Source organism: Carassius auratus, chromosome 7, assembly GCF_003368295.1.
Source record: "Carassius auratus strain Wakin chromosome 7, ASM336829v1, whole genome shotgun sequence".
NCBI classification, from domain to species: Eukaryota; Metazoa; Chordata; class Actinopteri; order Cypriniformes; family Cyprinidae; genus Carassius; species Carassius auratus.
Genome location: NC_039249.1, coordinates 16952092 through 16974311, shown reverse-complemented (window position 1 = coordinate 16974311; position 22220 = coordinate 16952092). Strand labels below are relative to the sequence as shown.

At 38.0% G+C, this 22220-nt stretch overlaps 1 protein-coding gene across 14 annotated transcripts in view; it reads right to left on the bottom strand.

The window, feature by feature from the left end:
* The window catches only part of dgkza (diacylglycerol kinase, zeta a), a 104511-nt gene that overhangs the window by 15959 nt on the left and 66332 nt on the right, over positions 1–22220 (bottom strand). For 8 of the 14 annotated variants that reach the window (XM_026267704.1, XM_026267705.1, XM_026267703.1 and 5 more), the window contains 20 exons: positions 21803–21874; positions 21586–21684; positions 21388–21470; positions 21132–21192; positions 20299–20412; positions 20020–20160; positions 19863–19941; positions 19649–19704; positions 18657–18719; positions 18308–18381; positions 17966–18077; positions 17678–17877; positions 16652–16755; positions 13188–13267; positions 11805–11849; positions 10865–10934; positions 6859–6899; positions 6554–6750; positions 3238–3339; positions 819–875 (listed from right to left, as the gene is read on the bottom strand). In XM_026267704.1, the coding sequence (XP_026123489.1) occupies positions 819–875; positions 3238–3339; positions 6554–6750; positions 6859–6899; positions 10865–10934; positions 11805–11849; positions 13188–13267; positions 16652–16755; positions 17678–17877; positions 17966–18077; positions 18308–18381; positions 18657–18719; positions 19649–19704; positions 19863–19941; positions 20020–20160; positions 20299–20412; positions 21132–21192; positions 21388–21470; positions 21586–21684; positions 21803–21874 (1850 nt within the window). The remainder of the gene's footprint in view (positions 1–818; positions 876–3237; positions 3340–6553; positions 6751–6858; positions 6900–10864; positions 10935–11804; positions 11850–13187; positions 13268–16651; positions 16756–17677; positions 17878–17965; positions 18078–18307; positions 18382–18656; positions 18720–19648; positions 19705–19862; positions 19942–20019; positions 20161–20298; positions 20413–21131; positions 21193–21387; positions 21471–21585; positions 21685–21802; positions 21875–22220) is intronic. The other 6 variants (XM_026267697.1, XM_026267707.1, XM_026267708.1 and 3 more) reach the window with 3 other exon arrangements.

The window sequence follows — 22220 nt, the reverse complement described above, 5'->3', positions numbered from 1 at the left end:
CGATCACAGGATTTTCATTTTTGAGTGAACTATCCCTTTAAGAGGAGCTGTTCACACAAGAACTAATTTTTGCTTTAAAAAAAAAACAGATGTCACACAATAGTATCCAACTGCAGAGTATGTATGAAAGAAAGGCAAGATCTTGAGATGCGTTTTTAAAAGTTGAACAACTTTTGATCCTACACAGTTTCTTCAAAAACAGAAAGCTTATGTGCAAGCAGCGAGACACACCGCAATTGTCAAAGATGTCCATTTAGCAGCTATTTACATAGAAAACAAAAAGCATGAAGTGGAACACAAAAAAAGCATTCTGTGTGATCCGGCCCTTAGTCTTCAAGCAAACAGCAGTTAGAGAATACGATGACAGACATCACACTCGAGAACGTCAGACAAGACAAAACACGAACAAACTGTGACTACACTGGATCAGCACATACTAGATTAGAGCAGAACTGATTGTACTTTGTTTATGTGTTCTTCTTATGTGCGTGTGTGCATCTCTTCTACCCTCTAATGCCGTGTCAACAGAGACAGCTGGGCCTAATAAGGAACAGAACAGGCCAGTAAAAATAATAATCAGCAGCACAAATGGTGAGGTCCTGCTGTGCTAGAGTTCTTTTCCTCATTGAAGCAATGACACTCATAGTGCACATTAAGAAAAGTCACTGTCGCCGGTAACTATCCCCACTGGGATTAAAAGAATAGACCGCTCTTTGAACACTTTCAACATCTATTGCAGCTCTGAGAAGACACAAGTGAAAGGGTACAGAGAGGAAAGGAATACAGAAACATGACAAGATAGTAAAGCTTTGTCTCACCTGCTGGTAGGTTTGAAATCTGCTGCTGTCGTATTTGAGCGATGAATACCCCCCACCCTTCAAAATGACAAAAGAATACAAAATAAATCAAATGTAAATAAGTAGATAAATGAACGGGAATATAAGGCCAAAATGATAAAGACATAAACATAAACAATAATCATTTGACATAACAGTTACAGTACCAAAATGAGATTTGTATTTTACTGAGGAATGGCAGTCAAAAAATAGTTGAAAAGTTTAGGTTTTAGGCTTTGGTTCAGTGTAAATAAAATGCTGTATTAGAGCTGCTCTGTCACTGTCATGACATTGAACATTTTGTTTTCTGTTGGCTGCACACAGCTCATACATATTCACTGTGGATTTTCAAATTGGATATGCAAGACATATATATATATATATATATAAAAAGGGCAAATAAAAAATTCAGCATGTAGTAAAACATAAGAGGAACAAATACCAAATCAATTCGTTAATACATTGAGGTGATTTCACTGTTGTTGTTGCATTAAAGAGTATTTAAAAGTATCAACTGTATCAATCTTCCTTTAATAAAAAAAAATAAATAAATAAAAAAAAAAATGAAATGTACAAATATTACAAAATAGATGTCACATGAAAAAAAAGTTAAAAAAAAAGGGAAAAAAATAGAATATTTTTGAACAAACCCTAACCAGAATGTTTATACAGTATATGGCATGGAAAATAACACGCACGCACGCGCACACACACACACGCACACACACAGCACAATAAAATTAAAAGGACTATGGTTTGAGTTGGTGTGGCATTTTAAAGACTTTTAATGCATTAAGCATGTGATGTAATGCAGAAACATTTCACCATTACAAACAGAGGTGGTTCTCTTAGCTCTGGTGTGGCCACATATTCCTCCCCTCAGGCAGGGTTGTGGCCTGGACCCCATTGGAGCATATCAATTCATGGCCAGCACAAATGTTACATAATGTTCCACAGGCAGACACTTTTACTGAGATATCACTGACCCTAGGAGAAACTTAATAGGACCCAAAGAGCCCATCATTTAGGGACACAAAGGAATGTATGAGTCCAGGACAGCTCTCTGTGGTTTACTGAGCTGATTTCACACAAGAGGGAGATTTATGATTGTGGTTTCTGACTAGAAAGCAGTCAGGCCGTGATATCCCTTATGTGTCTTCTGTGCAGTAAAACCTAACAGTTCATGGCCAGCAGCTTTTTGTATTTTTATTTCTTGGCCTGTTTCTGGTGGTTGGATCTATTCTCTCTATGCTATTATGAGGTCTGGTATCCTAAAGGGCATCTAAGGAAAACTTTTCATATATTCTCCTGGTCACATATGCAGATATACACATCACAAGAAGCAGGAGCCTAATGTCTTTCTGTCCTGCCAGATATATCTTCTAAACAATATGAAAACAATTAGCAGGAACAGAGACTGAAGCAAATATAATAAATGAAATATTCCAGCATTTTCTTAAATGTACTGTAAGTGTACATGTATGTTTTCATGCAGCCCTCATGAAACGCTCATGGGAAACTATTAAATTCATCCTTAAAAAACCTTTGTGGAAACCCTTTGGACATACTCTCACTCTTTCTCTCTCTCTCTCTCTCACACACACACACACACACACACACACACACACACACACACACACACACACACTTAGAGTGCAAGGAAAATGCAAAATGCATTTCTGCCCAGTAAATGAGATGTCATACTTTCATACAAAAAAATAAATAAAAATGCCTGGTGGCCTCCAAAGATTCAGGCACACAGACAAGCACATTTACACTTTTACACATACAGAGGGGAATCAATGCAATACTTCACAATTAAAATGGAACCTCATATCATTTGATTTTCTCTTTTTATTAAGAATGCAGAATAAAATATAGGATTTTTCATTATTATTAAATTATAATAATTGATTAATTAATAATTATTTACTATAAATTAAAAAACTAGCATCTGAGCTAAAAACAAAACACTCAAAACATTAAAACGAATGCAGTAAAAAGGTATTGGTACTGACTCTGACTGGACAGGCTACAATAGAAACTATACACTCATTACTTGTGTTGTTGCCAATCAAGTGTACACCAGCTCTACACACTGTACTCATTACCAATAAAACATCACAAAAATAGATATGCAAAAGGAGTTAGTTCTTTTTTTGCTATTGCAAAGATTAGCCAGTAAGGGAACTACTCGAGCTTCACAGATCAGCATCTCTCATACCAGCACAGAACTCAATATTCTGCTTAGGGCCACACAGACATAGATCAGAAAGAACATGCAAGAACTTTCAGCCTTAAAAAACAAACTATTTTTGTATGGCAGCAGGCTTGATCCACGTGGCTGGAGTTTCAGAGATGTGTTCTAGAGGATAATAAACGTTCTCTGTGTAGCTCTTACCTGCTGAGAGCTGGTTTGGCTGATCGGAGCGAGTCACTGTGTGCAAGAGCTTCTGCCACAGAACTGTCACTGGAAACACGCTTCCTTTGGAGCTCTGCAACCCTGAAGAAACGACGAGAGAGACACACACACACACACAGACATTATCAAGAGGAATATTTGGTACTGAAACAGCAGGCCAGTCATTATATCTGCAGCCAACAAAAAACAAATGCTGTGAGGTACCAACAGTCCGGCTGCTAACAAATAATGATGTGTGCACTTGTTCTTTAATGTTGGAAGTCTTTCTGATATAAGAAAAAGTAACATGCAAAGACCCACAATGACAGTCTGGTCAATAAAAGGAATACCCTAAAACACAGAAAAATGTTTAGATGTATAGTGCTTCTGTTTATATTCTGTGTAATAATAGTGTGTGAAAAGAAAAGGAAAGGAACAGATGAAGGTGGAGACCGAGACAGAGAGATAGAGAAAGATAGAGACACTATCCTTTGATCTCCACTAGTGCATGCATCACCCTGTAGCAGTCTGATCTAATTTGGTGGAAAAGCATAACCGGTGGAAAAACATTACGATGACAAGAGACCGCCAAAGAGAAAGAGAGAGAAAGCCAACATGTCTAGAGTCTCAAAAAGACAATGCTTCCTGTCACTTTGTTCACCCATAGCTCACCCTGGCAAACTCAGCACTTAACACCACAAAGAGAACACCACAAAGGCTAATTACATCTTTTTATTAATTTAATATTCCTTTCATGAGCGATTCCGTGTGATTCTGAATTGAACAAAAGCATGTTTAATGTTGCCTCGGCGAGAGATCGTTATTTCATGCCCAAGGGATTTAAGCGATGTAATAATGGCTGCCAAATGCATCAGCAGCCGTACGTCTGTGTGACTGATTGAGTCTCTGCGACTGACAACAAATCAGGAGCAGGGAAGATGCCAAAAAATCCCATCCAAAACGAAAAGTACCACTGATTAAATACATGCAGGAAAAAGATGAAATGCGCAAATGCAATGCGAAGTAACCAAATTAAAGAAAGACAAAAAGGGAAGGAAAAGAGGAAGAGCAGAGCAAAAAGGGATAGATGTCAGTTAAAAGAAGGTGAGCCAAAGTTCTCTGAAACTCTGAAAGACTTGCTGTTTCGCAAACATGTCATTAGGACCGCAGAAACTATATTTAAGTATCGACAAGGAAGAAAATATCCTGCCTATCGCAACAAAAAGCAAAGCGAATGGCCATATAATGATATCTGAAATCTTTTATGCTGCTGCTTTTACAAGACAAAGAACCCAGACATATATTCACATAAAAAAAATCGTTACACAACCAGAAACCAAACAGAATGCAGACATTTTGAAGCTTTGTATGCTGGTGGTGTATCTAACACAACAGAGTTCAATAAACAACACACAATTATTGAAGTGAACAAGACTAATTACAGACAACTTCAGCCCTGATGTGGAAAACCCACGTGGCTTTGAGTGAACCCAGGAGAGAAAAGGTAGAATTCGAACCAAGGCTGACAAATGACACATTTACAGAGAAACTGTAGAGTGTGAGGACGACGTGAGAGAAAGACAGATACAGAATCGAGAATTCAAATACAGAAAGATCAAGGATATATCAGTACATCAAGTACCCACAGCCCCTAAAGACAAAAGGCTGACTGTTATCTCACAATCACAGCACACATGACAGCAGCAGTGCTCTGAGGGACCGCTCAATGTTTTCCATTGGGAGCTGTAAATAAAAGCTCCTATCGGATGGGTTATACAATCGTGACATAATCAGGAGAGCTCTGCCCAGTGCAGCAGCTTGTCTGTGTCTCAACCAGACACATTACACTGCTTCACACAGCTGGGAGGGCAATGAGAAAGACACAAACATCACAGAGCTAACTGTGAACAATCAGTTCTTCCTGACCAGCATGAGCTAATATTTATACGGTTGTTTTAATATATGTAATTTATTCCTATTGTGTTATATTCACAACCACTACTCCAGTCTTCAGTGTCACATGATCCTTCAGAAATTATTCTAGCTGATTTGGTGCTCAAGAAACATTTCTGGCTATTAGCAATTTTGAAATCATATTTTCATGGAAACTGTGATTTTTTTTACATTTTTAAATGTTATTTAGTTTAAGGAATAAAAAGTTTAAAAATGGCATTTATTGTTAATGTCTTTCCTCTAACTTTGAGCAATTCATATTTTTCTCACACTATTGAACCGTAGTGGTGTTTTGGATGCTGGACCCCATCATGGGGTGCTAAAGTGCAGGTGTCCTCAATCAGGCTTCTTAACTAGCTTAACCAATAAGATTTTCATGGTCAGTCAGCTTAACCAGAATGACCCATGTTGGCTGACAAGCTTCACCAGCACAAAATCAATAATTTAGCCTGAACCAACAACAGAAATTAATGCTGCTCTTTTCAGCAAAGCATTCATACTCTCATTCAAGGTTAAATTACGTAATACTAGAAAATAAACAAATACACAAATCCTGAAAGACCATTTACATTTAGAATAACAGAAAGGATGTGTGATGATGAAGCTTAAACAAAATATTTTGACACAATTTCAACTGATTTCATTCAATTATTTAGCAATTAAACAAGAAACATTCGCAAAGACAGAAAAACAGAAAAAGCCAATTTACTGTCTATATTCTCTTTTCCTGTCTTGAGCTCTATAACCCCTCCAAACACAAATACACACACACACACACACACACACACACACAGGAGATTAACAGGGGCTGCGGTGCTGTATGACTTTTTCATGCAGCTATAAATAGAGGATCGGATCAAGCTCGGTGCTGCAGGAAACACTCTTTTTTCCCACTCTGAACCACACAATTATTCTGCTATACACACACACAATATCACAATCACATTCTCATCTGCACATGCAAACATGCATAGACATTCATGTATGAACCTGCCCACACAAAAGTGTACGTTTCTATAAAATCCATCCTGAAAGTAACAACTATAAGGCACCCAAGGTGGATGTTAAATTTTAAATGTGGATGTTCAGTGAATTAGAATTAGTGTTGTTAATGAAGCATTTGTACAAAGCAGCTGAGCTGTGAGAACCACACTGCCACCAGCCGGCTTGATGCGCTTCTGCTCCCTGTTGGCTGATATTACAGAGCAGAAGCTGCTGTCATCTAACTGACATCAGTTATTAACTGACAATAAAAAATGTCTCCTTTATTAAAGTTTGCATAAAATAACTCATTCATCATAGTTCGCAGTGTGGTGCTAGTTACACTGATATGGTTCCCTTTATGTTTGCCTGTGTGTCTCACCTGGGTCCGGGTGAGTTTGGTGGAGAAGAAGAGGATGATGGGAAGGCAAATTTACATGGATCAGAAGGGGCATCACTAGAGGAGTTCACCAGGTCTGGCATGCCTGGCGATGTGCTGACCGTCTCGGTGACAACTAGCTCTGGGTCCAAAACGAACAGCTCATCCTGAGAAATTTCAGTCACGTAGTTAAGATGCTCCTGAGGGATGACACAGAGACCAGACAAATGTGAATGGTTTGTTTGTGGATACTTAAAATTGCTCAATTGTAGTTTGAATTACTCATAGGTATTGTACAGAGGACTCACTTGAGCTCGATCGATCCTGTAGAATCGATCCGCTGTCGTAGCTGCAAACACAAAACATAAAAAACGCACCAGACAATCAAGAGCAAGTTGACAAGAGATGACAATAGATCTTGTTCTAATGTTCATTTATCCAACTACACAACAGTACGGTTTCAACATCTACACTTGATAAAACCCTGGGTGATTTTTTTCAACTCAAACACTTGATTGAGACTATTGGGAAGGAAGCTGGCTTGATTTGACCCATTTGGGGTTAATAATTGCTCATAATCAGAAACCCAACAGTGCTCCAGATGTGAAAAAGATCATGCATGCACACAAGTTCCAACATTTCTGAGTGCTAATGCCACATCTATCCATGCTTGCAGTAAAACATCTGGAAAATGGAAGAAAACAATGATCAACATTTATTTAACAATGTTAAATTAACATTTAAAAAGGAATATAATTAAGATGTAGTAACAGTTGAGTTGGCATCTTTTTCTGCACTTTTTTCAATCTGTACACATTGTTTTCACTTTTGCCTACATTTTTGTCTATTTCTGTATTCTTGCAATAATGTTTTACCTACTGATAATTACTATAGCTTGTGTTGTTACCATAGTCATTTTCTCCCAACTCATTTTGGGGTTAAGGTTCTTGGGTCAAATATTTATCCTAACCCATCTGTTCGTTTTTAATGAGTGCTAAAAGACAGATTGCTATGGATCTCACATCTCATCGAAGCAAATTACTCCCAAAGAGAACATGCATGTTAAAAATGCACACATAAAACTCCCATGAGCTTGTCCTCATACCTGTAAAAAACACATTTGCAGCAAAAGTAATGAATGCACATGATTCCTCACACTCTGGTGACATCTGCTCTGGGACAGGAACGATCTGCGATGATCACGGAAAACTGTGTAACACTGGCCTCGGATCAGATTTTGCCCCTGCTTGCACTAATAATTACTTGACAACAACTTCATAACACTGAGCTGAGATCAGAAGTGCTGCCACAATCACTCTGAAAAGTTCTGACTCATCCTGCAGTTCTCTGCTCTGGTAATAAAGCCCTCGGAAGCTTTTTAGTCTTAAAATGAGGAGATTAATTTTCCTCTGGGCCGGTGGGAAGAGAGGAAGGACAGAAATGAAAGGATGAAAAAAGGGTGGAAGGATGCAAGTATTGAACAGGGGAATGTGATGTACTATTTCACTGGTTTGATGTGTAGCAGTTTAGGATCTGTGTGAATGTGACTCAGCTGTCACAGAGGATTTGTGTATAATGATGACTGACTCCCCACATCTTGAGATGCTGTCAAAGGAAAACCTGATGGCCCTTTCAGCCAGTGCATTGCACCTCTCAACAAAAGTTACACCTGCACAGGTGCATCTCAATAAATTAGAATGTCATGGAAAAATTCATTTATTTCAGTATTTCAACTCAAATTGTGAAACTTGTGTATTAAATGAATTCAATGAACACAGATTGAAGTAGTTTAAGTCTTTGGTTCTTTTAACTGATGATGATTTTGGCTCACATTTAACAAACACCCATAAATTCTCAACAAATTAGATAAATTAAAAAAACATTTTTAATGAATGGTTGGCCTTCTGGAAAGTATGTTCATTTACTGTACATGTTCTCCTACTTGGTAGGGGCTCCTTTTGTTTTAATTACTGCCTCAGTTCAGCGTGGCATGGCTGTGATCAGTTTATGGCACTGCCATGGTATGGAAGCCCAGGTTTCTTTGACAGTGGCCTTCAGCTCATCTGCCTTTTTTGGTCTCTTGTTTCTCATCTTCCTCTTGACAATAACCAATAGATTCTCTATGGGGTTCATGTCTGGTGAGTTTGCTGGTCAGTCAAGCACACTAACACCATGGTCATTTAACCAACTTTTGGTGCTTTTGGCAGTGTGGGCAGGTGCCAAATCCAGCTGGAAAATGAAATCAGCATCTTCAAAAAGCTTGTCAGCAGAAGGAAGCATGAAGTGCTCCAAGATTTCTTGGTAAATGGGTGCAGTGACTTTGGTTTCCAAAAAACACAATGGACCAACACCAGCAGATGAAACTGCACCCAAAATCATCATAGACTGTGGAAACTTAACACTGGACTTCAAGCAACTTGAGCTATGAGCTTCTCCACCCTTCCTCCAGACTCTAGGACCTTGGTTTCCAAATGAATTACAAAACTTGCTCTCATCTGAAAAGAGGACTTTGGACCACTGGGCAACAGTACAGTTCTTCTTCTCCTAAGCCCAGGTAAGACGCCTCTGACGTTGTCTGTGGTTCAGCAAATTCCTTGACACCTCTGTGTGTAGTGGCTCTCGATGCCTTGACCCCAGCCTCAGTCCATTACTTGTCAAGTTCACTCAAATTCTTGAATCAATTTTGCTTGGCAATCCTCATAAGGGTTCAGTTCTCTCGGTTGGTTGTGCATCTTTTTCTTTCACATGCTTTCCTTCCAATCAACTTTCTGTTAACTTGCTTGGATACAGCAACTTTCGTTGTACAGCAAATTACCCTCCTTGTGAAGGGTGTCGATGATTGTCAGATTATCAGTCTTCCCCATGATTGTGTATCCAAGTGAACCAAACTGAGAGACCATTTTGAATGCTCGGGAAACCTTTGCAGGTGTTTCGGGTTGATTATCACATTGGCATATTCTAATTTGTTAAGATTGGTTGTTATTTGTTAAATGTGAGCCAAAATCATCACAATTAAAAGTACCAAAGACTTTAACTACTTCAGTCTGTGTGCCTTGAATATAATGCACACACAATTTGAGTTGAATTACTGAAATAAATGAATTTTAATTTATTGAGATAGACCTGTATGCAAAAAGTTATTTATTTGTATTTATCACTTCTCATAGAATACATAATATGCATAATTATGTCTTTGCTCCTTGAAAGGTGGTGCATTAGGGAATGTTTAGATTTGGATAATGTAATCTAAAAGCTTTGACTCCTTGAAGCACAAGATACTTTTCCCACTTATTAGTCTTTTTAAATTAGTTACCATAATCTAAGACTATTGAGTTGAACCACTGATTGCAGATGGACCATTCTGACGATTTCTTTCATAATTTTCTGGACCTTGACAGTGTAACTTACTTGGCAGTCTATTGGACAGTCCCAAGCCTCCCGGTTTTCATTCCAAATTATCTAAAATTGCATTGCGAAGATGATCAAAGCTTTTACGGGTTTGCAACGACATGGGGGTAAGTGATTAATGACAAAATGTTCATTTTGGGGTTGAGTATCCCTTTAAGTACACACTGATATTACTAGGTTGTGAACACATCATTGCATCCTTTTCAAGACTTATGCAGTCCAATTCTCCATTTTTATTTGATTTAATCCACATCTTCATACTGATCAAAAAGGAGATTAATGCAAAACTTGGAAAGCTGTTCACATGGTATGAATAGTTCCAATAATGAGCTTGTAGGATACAAACAAATAATAAAGCACTGTTTAAATAAATACACTACCATTAAACAGTTTGAGGATGGTATTATTACTGCTTCTGAAAGTCAACAAGGTTGCATTCATTTGATCAAAAACACAGTAAAAAAGTAATATTGTGAAACATTATAATATGATAACAAATAACTGTTTTCTATTTGAATTTATATATATAAAAAATACTGAATATATAAAAAAAATATTTATATATATTTCCCTGTGGCTGTAATTCTCCTGCTAACAGTAATCATCTTGGCAATCCTTATTAGCACTGAAATGCCAGAGTAGATTCTGTTCTTTAGTATGGAGATTCATGACTCTTTCTCTTTTACTAGCTTTGATTCTGGCACTGATAAGAGAATATTCTGTGGGTCTGACTCACAGTTTTGAATCTCTGACCTTTACTTTTTGCCATTCTATTCACTGCAAACACCTACAGCTTTGTGCACTTATAAACACAACTCCAGCCCACATCCTTGAGGGCCACCATGGCACACTTGTTGTTCAGTACCCCAGATCTAACATCCAAACTACTGTCAAAAGAATACTCACAGTCGAGAAAGCACCATTTTGGCGACAGCCTCTGAGACGACAAAGCCTTTGATTTGGTCTCGTCACCTTCCTGTGAATGAAAGGAGAAGAAAATATAGGGTTTACAGAACTCGATTATCATTTGCTTCAGCAAAAACTCAGTATATGAACAGTGCATATGTTTACTATTTTCATCACACACACAGACCTGTCATGATTTTCTGTCACATCAATTCTTTCTTTTCAACCCAACTGCCAACTGAAGATCTACATAAGTCATGCAACGGAGTCAAATACACACTACAAAGACTACACTGACAGCAACAGCACACAATAAACACAACACCTACATGCACCATCACTATAAAGAAAGCTGCCATTCTCTACAGAGGCTAAACGTGATCCACGGCATCCATCCAAACACAGAGGAGCACTCAGGACCCAGGGGAAATATTCAGGGTACGATGTTCTGAACGAGTGGATTTAACTTAGTAAGCCTTTACTGTTGAGGTTTCACCCATAATATCTGTTAAGAGGGAATGAAATACTAACGAGGGTTCTCTTCACCTCTGCAAACACACTGGTGTCTAGGAGGCGCTAGAGAGCTCTAATCTCACAGAGAAAGATGTGGGAGAGATTTAGGATGAATTTCAGAATACTCTGCTTTAGAGATCATTTTAAGCTCTACGTGAAAACAAACTCTCTTGCTTATTTTATCTCTCTAGGGGTTTATGCACTCTCACGGTAAACATGTCTGCCTCCGAGCATACTTTTATAGTACACAAATGTGCTTCTGAAGTTTATCTAGGTTGGGTTTGTGGAGGCATGTCTATCAAAATCTGACTGTACAAACAGCACTCTGTTTGGTTTTATCGATTCATTGTCCAGGCTGTATTTCCAGGCTTGTTCCTGAAAGTGCTCCATGTGCGCCTGTCTCATCTCTCGCAGGTGTCTCACCCACCTGGAGCACCAGCCGCTGCAGAGATGGGTGACACGACACAAAGTCCTGCAGGAGACCCCATTACATTAGATACATAAACACAAAGCCCATCAGATCAGCCCGTCAGTTCAGATACTGTACATACAGATCGGAGCAGATGGACAACAGGGTTTCTTAAAGAAAACCCTACAGCACGTGAATGAATGTAAGCATTTAACGTCGAGACTACTTTTCTTTTTGAAGGACACTTAATTCTGCCTCAGAAACTCACACTACCTTACTGCCAAGGGTGTTTTGTTATGACCTGCTGCACAGTGTGTGAGAGAGTGTGTGTGTGTGTGTGTGTGTGTGTTTGTGAACTATTAAAGGGGTCACGTGATGCTGCTTAAAAGAACATTATTTTGTTTATTTTGTGTAATTAGGTTAAAAAAAAAAGTTAAAAAAACAAAACAAAAAAATGCATGCAACCACATGTTTGATTTTTAGCTAATTGTAAAGTTATATTTATATAACCACTGTAACTTAATAGGAATGTATGAACTTAAACAGGCCAGAATAAGATGCCATAAATTAATAAATCAACAACTGGTGGCTCAAAGCAGTGTAAAAAACAATGGTACAAATCAAACTAATGGTTTCGTCTGAGAATTGTTGTCTAGAAAGCATGGCATCGTCTGACAGTTTTCTTATTTTATTTGTGATTTTAATAATTATACAAGTTGCTGCATTAACCACATATTTTAATGTTTGACTTTAGGCCAATGTTTTATAATAAGGTTCAATTTGTTAACATTGGTGGATGCTGTAGGTATCATGTACAAACAACGAACAATATAAAAAGTAACATTTATACAGCTAGATTCATGATAATTAGTTAACATAGATGAATAAACAATAAATGTATAATCTAAAAGGATAAATAACTAAAAGTTCAATTCAATTCATTAATCTACTTGTATGACTTTGTTTCCTCTGTGGACTATATGAGAAGATATTTTCAGAAATGTTCATCAAAAATGCTTGGTTTTTATGTTCCACAGAAGAAAGTCACACAGGTTTGGAACAACAAGACGGTGAATAAATTTGAATTGAATTTGTTAACTGATTTTTAATAATACCTATTTCATTAACGGTTGTTCATAAGGGTATAATAAACTATTCTGATAGTGTGTTGTGTTGCCACTAGATGTACCGTACAATCTGGGTCCTAAAGCACAATTCATTTGAGCACACTGCTCTGTCCTGTAGTGCTGTAGAACTTCTCCTTCATTATATTCTGAATCTAACTGACTGGTCCCATCATTAATCAAACTCTAACGCCTCTCTCCTCCTCTCTTTTCCCATCCTCTTCATTTCTCACTTTTACCCCACTCCATCTGTTAACCCCAGCCTCTCATCTCTTACCTCCTGTAGTCTCTCGATGTGAGCTCGGCAGGTTTCCAAATCACTGTCTCCCGGGACAACGATGAGACCCAGTGGAATTGCTGCGATAAGAAAAGAAGAAAAGACAAGTAAGAACGAGGGATGAGGAGAAGAAACCGAATCTTTCTATCACTCTCACAGTAACGGTCTGCTGTGTGTTGTAAAAAAACTTGGCCCACATTCTTTCCCCTCAAGAGATACTGATCAGCAGTGGGAGAAAGAGTAAAAATAAAAGAAGAGAGCAAAAGAAAGAAAGGAGGAAATGCTATTTTCAATCATGTAAGGTATAAGCTCATCCACCTTTATCTTTGTGAACACATCTGCAAGCTGATGGTTATGATTTATGGCAGTTACATGCAACACGGACTAGCTCCGACCCAGTCAGACTCATTCAAACTAATCCACAGATTCTTCATGAAACAAGGGCAGACAGTAAATGGACGTGATGGGGAGGATGTGGCCATTTTATCTGCACTACAGTCTGAACCACTGCAGGCATTTTGAAGACACATGGCTGTAGGCCTGCTCTTACATGTGCTGTCAGTGAGAGAGTAAGATGAAATATGATGTTTCCGCAGTGGTTGCTGAGGGTACATGTGTCCTCTCATGCATATGGATATTCGCAAGTCCAAGTCTCTTTAGTGTAAAAGGGTAAAAAGCATAGATCCAACACTGAGATCTTAACTGTAGCGTGATACATTCAACCGCCCTGAGCGTTATGAAGATACAGTAGTGTAGATCTGAAAGCTGGAGGAGCAGTAGTCATGCCCTACCCTGAGCCGAGCCTCACAGGCTCATATTTTTACATTAAATGAGCATTCTCAAGAGGACGGCAAGTTTCTCTGACAAAGTGGGAAGTGAGAGAGCGAGACAGAGAGAAAGCGACAGGGGAAGCAGGAAGAAACGAGCAGAGAGAGAGAGAGAGAGAGAGATGGGAGAGGTCTCTTCCATTGAGGAAGGTTGGGTTGCTTAGCAACATCTGAACAGTCGTTCCCAAATTCAATTCAGGTTTTTTTTCTGTTCTCTCTCTTTCTGTTCAGTTGGAGGTATTGTCAAGCCTCTTCTGAAGAGTGAAGAGGGACTGACAGCAGTGCGCAGATGAGACACAGGGATGTGTGGTATATTTCTGGATCACAAAAGAGAGAGTACAGAACAGCTGTATGAACAGCAAAGAGCTAATCGCTATCTCGCAGTTGACATGCACTTTAAAAGTTTCATTTCAGTCAAACTAAAGCAGTAATTTGTCTTTTTATGATGTTAAATGAACATCATGGCACTCTAGATAACGTGATTGTAGCTCAGCTTCGTGCAGCATTTATACAAGTTAATTACACCACAATTTATCTCAGAATAGTGTGCTTCTGAAAAACAGAGGTGATGTGCAATGAGTATTTAATACTTCAATTATCTGATTACGCTTTGTGTCATGTATACTTAGACAAAGAGACTTTCTATGAAGCCCATATTTATAATAGATTATAAGGGTATTCTTAAGGCATTATAACGCATTACAAAAACCTTATAATATGTTATATCATATTATAATTAATCAACCACAAATCACATTTGTGGTTATAACATTTAAGGTTATGATTATTTTTAACACACAATGAACACCATATTAAATCTATTTTTACATTATAATGGGCTATATATCTTGATATTGTTTATTTAGACATACTACTAATACTCCAATAGTTGATACGTAGAGTTACTTCTCAAGAGCTGTCTAAAGGGTACAATCAAAATAATCAAACTGATATTACAATAAAAAATAGTTCAAAGCAAATGTGTTATATTACACATTCTTCGGATCTTATGGCTGTTTGAGAAAAAATATATTTTATTATTATTATTAATATGCTTATAAGTAGTTTTTGATTGCTTTAAGTAGCATAAGAAAGATGGAAAGATGAGACTTATAATATTATTATAACTATGAGAAATATAACCAAATGTAACTGAAGTAAATGCAACATGTCCGTTGTGTTATAAATCATCATACTCTTAAAAGCTATAACCACTAATAAGTAAATATTATAATACATTACAACTGTTCTTATGCAAATTCATAAGATTATAACATATTATAAGGTATTTTATAATGCATTATTAATTCATTATAACGCCTTAAGAATACTCTTACAATGCAATATAAATACGGGCTTCATAGAAAGTGTTACTGAGACTGATCATACCTGCACATGTACCGTGTTTGCACTTACTGTTGCTTGCTCACACACACAAAGACATTGTTGCACACTAGCAGGATAAAACAAATCTTTCCTAATTTATTGTGAAGCTGAGAATTGATTTCTGGGAACAGTTGCTGATGTATCGCCAGAAGCAGAAATGTGTAACGTTAAAATCTCTAATGGATCGGCACTAATTGCTCTGACAAAACACAACAGAAGCATAAAGCTGCGTCTGAATGTATTCTCAAAGATCCACTTAATTCCATCCATACGCCCCATTATCACTCACTGTAGAGATGGGACGACACCTAGTGCTGAGAAATACAACTGCAGCTTGAATCATCTACTCTTACTAAACACAAGTGAAATATTTTAAATATTAAGCTATGCTTTTAAAAACTTATGGTGTACACTACACTCTCTGAGCTCACAGAGTCCCGGACACCGATATTTTAATGATTCAGAAAAGATTAATCTCTGTCTGGTCAACAGAGATTTCTGTATGGACACAAATGTTAGTATCCTGATATTTGGGTATTATTACAGCGCACAGTGAGTGTGTACTAGCACCATATGCTGTTTGCTTTTTGGAAACCAGCATGTGTTTCCCTACTCCCCTCTAATAATTAGAAATGGCCAATATTTGATATTCTTGATGCTGCCCTGCTGCATTCCAGCACATGCAGCTCTGTTTGTTGTTGGGATGAAAAAAGGTTTTACCATTTATAACTTCATTTTAACATAATTCTGTGAAAATATGGACTTAACTTAACACCATAACTATAACAATAACAACACAGAGGAATGATATTGTCAGAATGTCTTACAGAATATTTTCTGTCCAGCAGATAAACAATAAAAACACTGACAGCCAATCAGAATCCACCTGATTTTAAAGAGCTTGCACAGTTAAAGCGGCAGAAGACATAACTGCACTTTGTGCTTATAATAAACAGAACAGTATATCGTTCAATGGTGTGATCGTAATATCTTTATCGTAATAGCTATCTTTACAGTTATGGTTCTTGGTGTGAACAGGCCATTAGACCTAGAATTTATTTTAAGTACTTATAACTTTTTCTTTATTTCCTCAAATCCCTTTTAATCATTTAATTCCTTTAATTAGAAAGAACATGACAACCATTGCCTCCTCCAGTGTTCAGGACACGGTTATGACTTTGAACGAACCCCTTTAAATCACAGCACACCAAGTGTATTTTCTGGACTCTAATGTGTGTGTTTTCTACTTACAAGCTTCTTTGAGCTTCTCCTTATCGTAGTGCAGAGCTTCGTAATCATGCATGCTGATACGGCTCACTCTGATCCGTAATCGTTCTGGAAATGGCTGCTGACTGCTGGATGAAAAAAAAAAAAAAATCATAGAATTAAAAAAAACAAAAAAACAAGCAAACACAAAAGATACATACAGCTCAAAAAGAAGCATTTGATAACAGCTGTGTGTAACAGAGAGTATTCTGTCTTGGCTAGGTACAGTGTCACCACACTAATTAAATCTGTCTCCACTTCCGATATTTAGCTTTTTAAACGAGGTTTCATCCCAGGCCAATCTGCCGTCGATACAATTCCTTCACCTCGAATCGGCCAAGTGTGAAATTAACAAAACCTCAGAGAGAGAGAGAGAGAGAGAGAGAGAGAGAGAGAGAGAGAGAGAGAGAGAGCGATTGTCTAATTTAAGCAGGACTAAGTAAGCTTGTCTCTCCTTAGCAGCCATTTATGAGGGTAATATATTCACTTCAAGTGTCAAGGAACAGAAATGAGACTGCGACAGCGAATAAATCAGACTAAATTTTCACACTTTCAGTAACAGCTCAATGGAGACATCAATCCAGCAGTTTAACTTTCTGCTCACTCAGACTATTTTTTAAACATCAGCTCATACCAAATAAATGTACAGCACGTGTGTGTCTTATTTTGGTGCTGAGCCCTTCTCATGCAGAAAAAGCTGATTTTTTCCTTTATATCATATACAAACCTGGCTTTTTGCTATGCACCGGTACTGACGATAATCGTAATATTTAATAATGTAAATAATCCATCACCAGTTACTGCTGAAACCAGCGGCAACAACATGTTACTACTGCCACACAAAATGTCACATCGTCTGAGACTTTAAAATCTCTGTCTGCCTTTTAACACAGTTATTTTGAGTGGGATTAATTGGCCAAAAATAGAAAACACAAAAGAGACAAGATATATAATATATCTATGAATCGAGACGGCCATAATATGCACACAGCATCCATATGTTGCACTCACTCATTGAGCAGTGGTATTGACGTGCGTCTCTTGGTTTTCTGCACCATGTTGGCCTGGTTTCTCAAAGAGATGTGAATAACAGATGGAGCTAGTTTGCAAGGCTCGCCATCCACCTGCATGGGGATTGACTTAAAGGTGGTGAGGGTGACTTCACGACACTGATTTAACCTCTCACCGTGACCTCCGACCTGCAGCGTGGCCTACAGTCAGAAACAATACAGGGACTGTAAATCCACCAGTCATAGTATAAAAACTCACTTCAAACTAATTCAGGTAGTTGAAACATACCAGTGACGTCATCGTGAATCCAATGACCTCAATGCAGCCGTCATCATGACGCTGAGGCTCAAAGTCATGATGCTCACCTGGATTGCCCCACGGCATAGTGCCCGCACAGTACCTGTGTTAGATCGAAACATGCAGATCTTCACACAGACTTATCTAGAACTGAAAATTCATTGTTGCCATCACATTAATACATTTTTAAATACATTCAAACTCATTCATTCAAATTGTAATTTGTTTTTATTATTAAAAAAAATAAATCACAGTCTCACAGCTTACATTACATTGATTATATTATATTAAAGAGTTACATACAAAATCACAGAAAATGTTTTTGTTTGTTACCTGGGGATATTGAGGAAGACCAGGCATTGCAGCTTCAAATCCTGCACTTTAGAGGTCAAATCTGTGCCGTCACACTACAGAGAATGAGAAAGAGAAGAAAGTGGTATAAACTGAATATGTCAGCAAAACAAACCAACAGTCAGCAGAAAAAGGTTGCAACTCAAATTTAGGCACACTATCTCTCAGTGCTAAAGCCCAAGAGGCAGAAATGCAAACGAACAAGCATGCAAAAAGACTTTGATTCAAACCAAAAAAAAAAGAATATAATTTGCATTTCTAAACACAAACAGGCATCCACACATATTTCCCCTATTGAAGGGTTCTTTGTTTAGTCTATCTCCATACGTACCACCACTCTAATGTGTTTAGCCAGGTCTTTTGAGCTGCCCATCAAGAAATCAGAAAACGCTGTCTGTAGAAAAAGGAAACATCATTTGCATTTTAGCCACCACCAACTCAGTGTCACATTTTTAATGTTGTGGTTAACGAAAGTGTTCCGTTTTTGATTTTACCAAGTGCAGCATGTTCCTGGATCAACACCGTGATTAACCAATCAGATTTGAACAACCAGTTTATAGTTTTTGTGAAGTTTAGGCTTACAATCAAGTGTTTGGTGCTTGCATATCAGTGTCATTCATCTGTCATTTCCTCTGTTTTTAGGGATTACTCATGGTTAAGATTAGGTTCAGGTGTAGGGATATGGTCAAGACTATATTTTTGGATTAAAATGTTGTTCAAGGGTCAATGAAATATGTTGACCTAGGAACACATCTAAGGTTGATGATACATGGGGCAACTTTCTGAGCAATGTTGCCGACAATGGGCAACCAGATGAGACACAGGGCCCACGACTGATCTAAAGCATCCAGATCGACATTGTTATCCATCCTCAACGGGAAAGAGCCCAAGCAACATTAATCAAAAAAAGTTACCCGGCAAAATTGCTCAAAAGTTGCCCTGTGTATCATCAGCCTAACTCAACAAAATCAGGATGTGCCTCTCTGTATTGTGATGTACATTCAAAAATATTGAACAAAAGAAAGCAAAAAAAAAATGTTTCTATGCATTGTTTATTGACTGGCAAATCTGAATGTTAGCTATAAATTGACTGTAAGAAAGAGGCGGAGATAAGGGTGGACTAAATGATTAGAGCAATCCAGCATACTGGAAGATCCAGAACATTCTGATTAAGAATAACTTAAAAAAAAAAAAAAAAATATATATATATATATATATATATATTATATGCATGGATGAATCATTTACAATTAGAACAAATTGACAGGATGAAGTGAGCACTTTGTGAGGACTCTGCTGTTTGAGTTTATGTACTTCACTTACCCCTGCATAGAACATTTTGTTTCTGAATCGGCTGTTAAATTTCTCAGGGTTGGCCTCTGAAGAGTAGGAGGACAAACCATAATTAAATCTCAATTAGCACCAATAAATCTGACCTTGCAAAAGACACTCAAGCCTTAACTTTTACACAGTCAGTGTCACAGTCATAGTCACATTTACTGTACAGTATATGACAGAATAGTGCCTTTACACCAACCTCGGGATTCATGGAACTCTAAAGTCACATGAGCATCAAACCCAAGGCTGAAGTAATTATTGAAGACGTCCAAAGGGAGCTGTGGAGAAGAGAAACATCAGTCACTCTTACTCTGAAACAAATAGAAACAGCACTGCAGGTGGAGCTCTTACTGTACCTTGTCTGTCACCTGCTCGTCTCTTTCCTCTGGCACCGCCTCTGGGTTGGGCTTCACAATCAGATTCCATCGATCCAGCTGAACAATATTCCCATCCTCAACGTGAGATAGGATTTTACTCAGAGGTTCATCTGTGTAACCCTACATGCATACGGTTGTACAAAACATACCCATTCATCAAACCATTCTATAAATGAATGAGCAGACTATGCTGCATGAATTACAATCAAATTTAGACTGAAGTTTGGAATGAATGTGTCTGACTGAAGTTCCACTCACCCCACCCCAGTTTAACGTCCTAGCGAGGTCATTTCCCGTGCCCAAAGGAAGTACTGCCACAGCAGGAGAAGGGTTTAGCTGCAGCTGATCAAGAGCAGACAAAATCCAGCCCACCTGAAACAAAGAATCAGTTCATGTGAGTGTGTGTGTGTGTGTGTATTCATGTGAGAGAGAGATAAAAAGAAATGCTCAAAATCTTTCAAAAAACGAAATCCATAAAAATCTAAATGTCTCTATCAGATTTCAGCAGAAATCATATAATACCTAAATAACAAACAAGTTAGAGTAAGATATCTTGTTTTGTAATATCGCATCAATCCTGACCGAAAAACACAGGAGAATATGAATATATGGAGTGTTTAACTCCGAAAGCAGAAGTTGTGCTGTTGTAAGACGAGTGATGGGACGGGTGGATTAAAACTCCTTATTTCAGATAGGCTTAAGGCATTATTCCCAAACTTCTCTCTCATGGATCAAAGTCAGGGTATGAAATATGACTGCATTCAGATTCCACTTTAACACTCTTAATTACTCACACAAACGGATTACGGAGATGTGACAGCGTGGGGTAAACCAGGACACACACGTCAGCACTATATGTCAGAGAACTCCTCAAACACATGACTCATCTGAATAGTATTATGGCTCCAAAGAATCATCTCTCGAGAGCCGCTCACAGACTCGGAGATAAGACTGTAATGCTGCCTCCTTGCTGGAGGGGTTCGTACAGTAATTCCTACAGTATCCTTTTGGCTAACAGCTACAAAAGGTGATCACAGACTATATCGAAGCAGATTATTTTGTCACATACAGACACGGTCACACACACTCACCGTGCCATCCCCACCACAGGCCAAAATTCTCAAGTTGTGAACTTTGCGATACATCTCCAAGCTGAAATATATAACAAGAATGAATAAACATAAAAACATCAATCATCTTAATGAAACACGTCATCACAATGAGACAGATAAGTATTGTTCTTCTGAAGCAGGGCTACTCTACGAATCTAATAAAAGCTGTTAAAGGGGTTCGGATGACAAAAACAGTGAACCCCTGTTGAGAAGTATTCCACATGCAGGTACTGACCCTTCCTGAGGACCCCCCTGACTGAGATCAAAAACCTGCCGAGGGTTCAGATACCACAGAAAGGACTGGATGATTTTAGCTCCCTGAGAGAACATGCGAGAGAACAGGTATTATTTTCAGGTTTCATTTAATTATTATTAATAGAATTAATACTGAATAATCACTTCTGATTTTTGCTAGAGCATTTTATAATAATACCTGGTTTCCTCCGCTCTTCGGGTTTACAAACACCAGCAGGGGCTTCATGAGTTGAGAGGGAATAGGTCTCACAATGAAGGGCTTCCATCGAGCCTCCTGCTAAAGAAGAGAAAGAAAGAGTGACTGGGGTGAAGATATAAACTCCCCCCCAAAAACGTTGCTTATTTAATTGAATCATGTTCTGGCACACTAAACAATTACGTGGTTGTACTCATACCTCTGCTCCTTTTTTGCTGGATTTGCGTTTGAAAGAGGTTCGTTTCTTCTTTTTGCTTGACTTTAATGAGGACTACGATTAAAAAGTAGCACAATAACATTACAAAAGCAATCTACGACAAAATCACAATCATTAAAAACACAATGTAAAACTAAAGTACCTCTAGATGAAAAGATTTATATTTCAGCATAAAAATGTTCTCTGGCTCTATAGTTACTGATCGTTTAAAATTCAGGGAAAGCACAGAACACAACTGCCTTTTTTTTTTACAATTCAAGAAGACAAAAACATTTCAGAACATTTCTTAAAAAACTTTTGAAAAAGTAATACTACACCACGTTTTGAAAATGTGCAGAAATTACAGCCTTGGGGTTTGTACCGAAGGTGTTTCCATCGTAAGTTTTACATTTAATGTTGC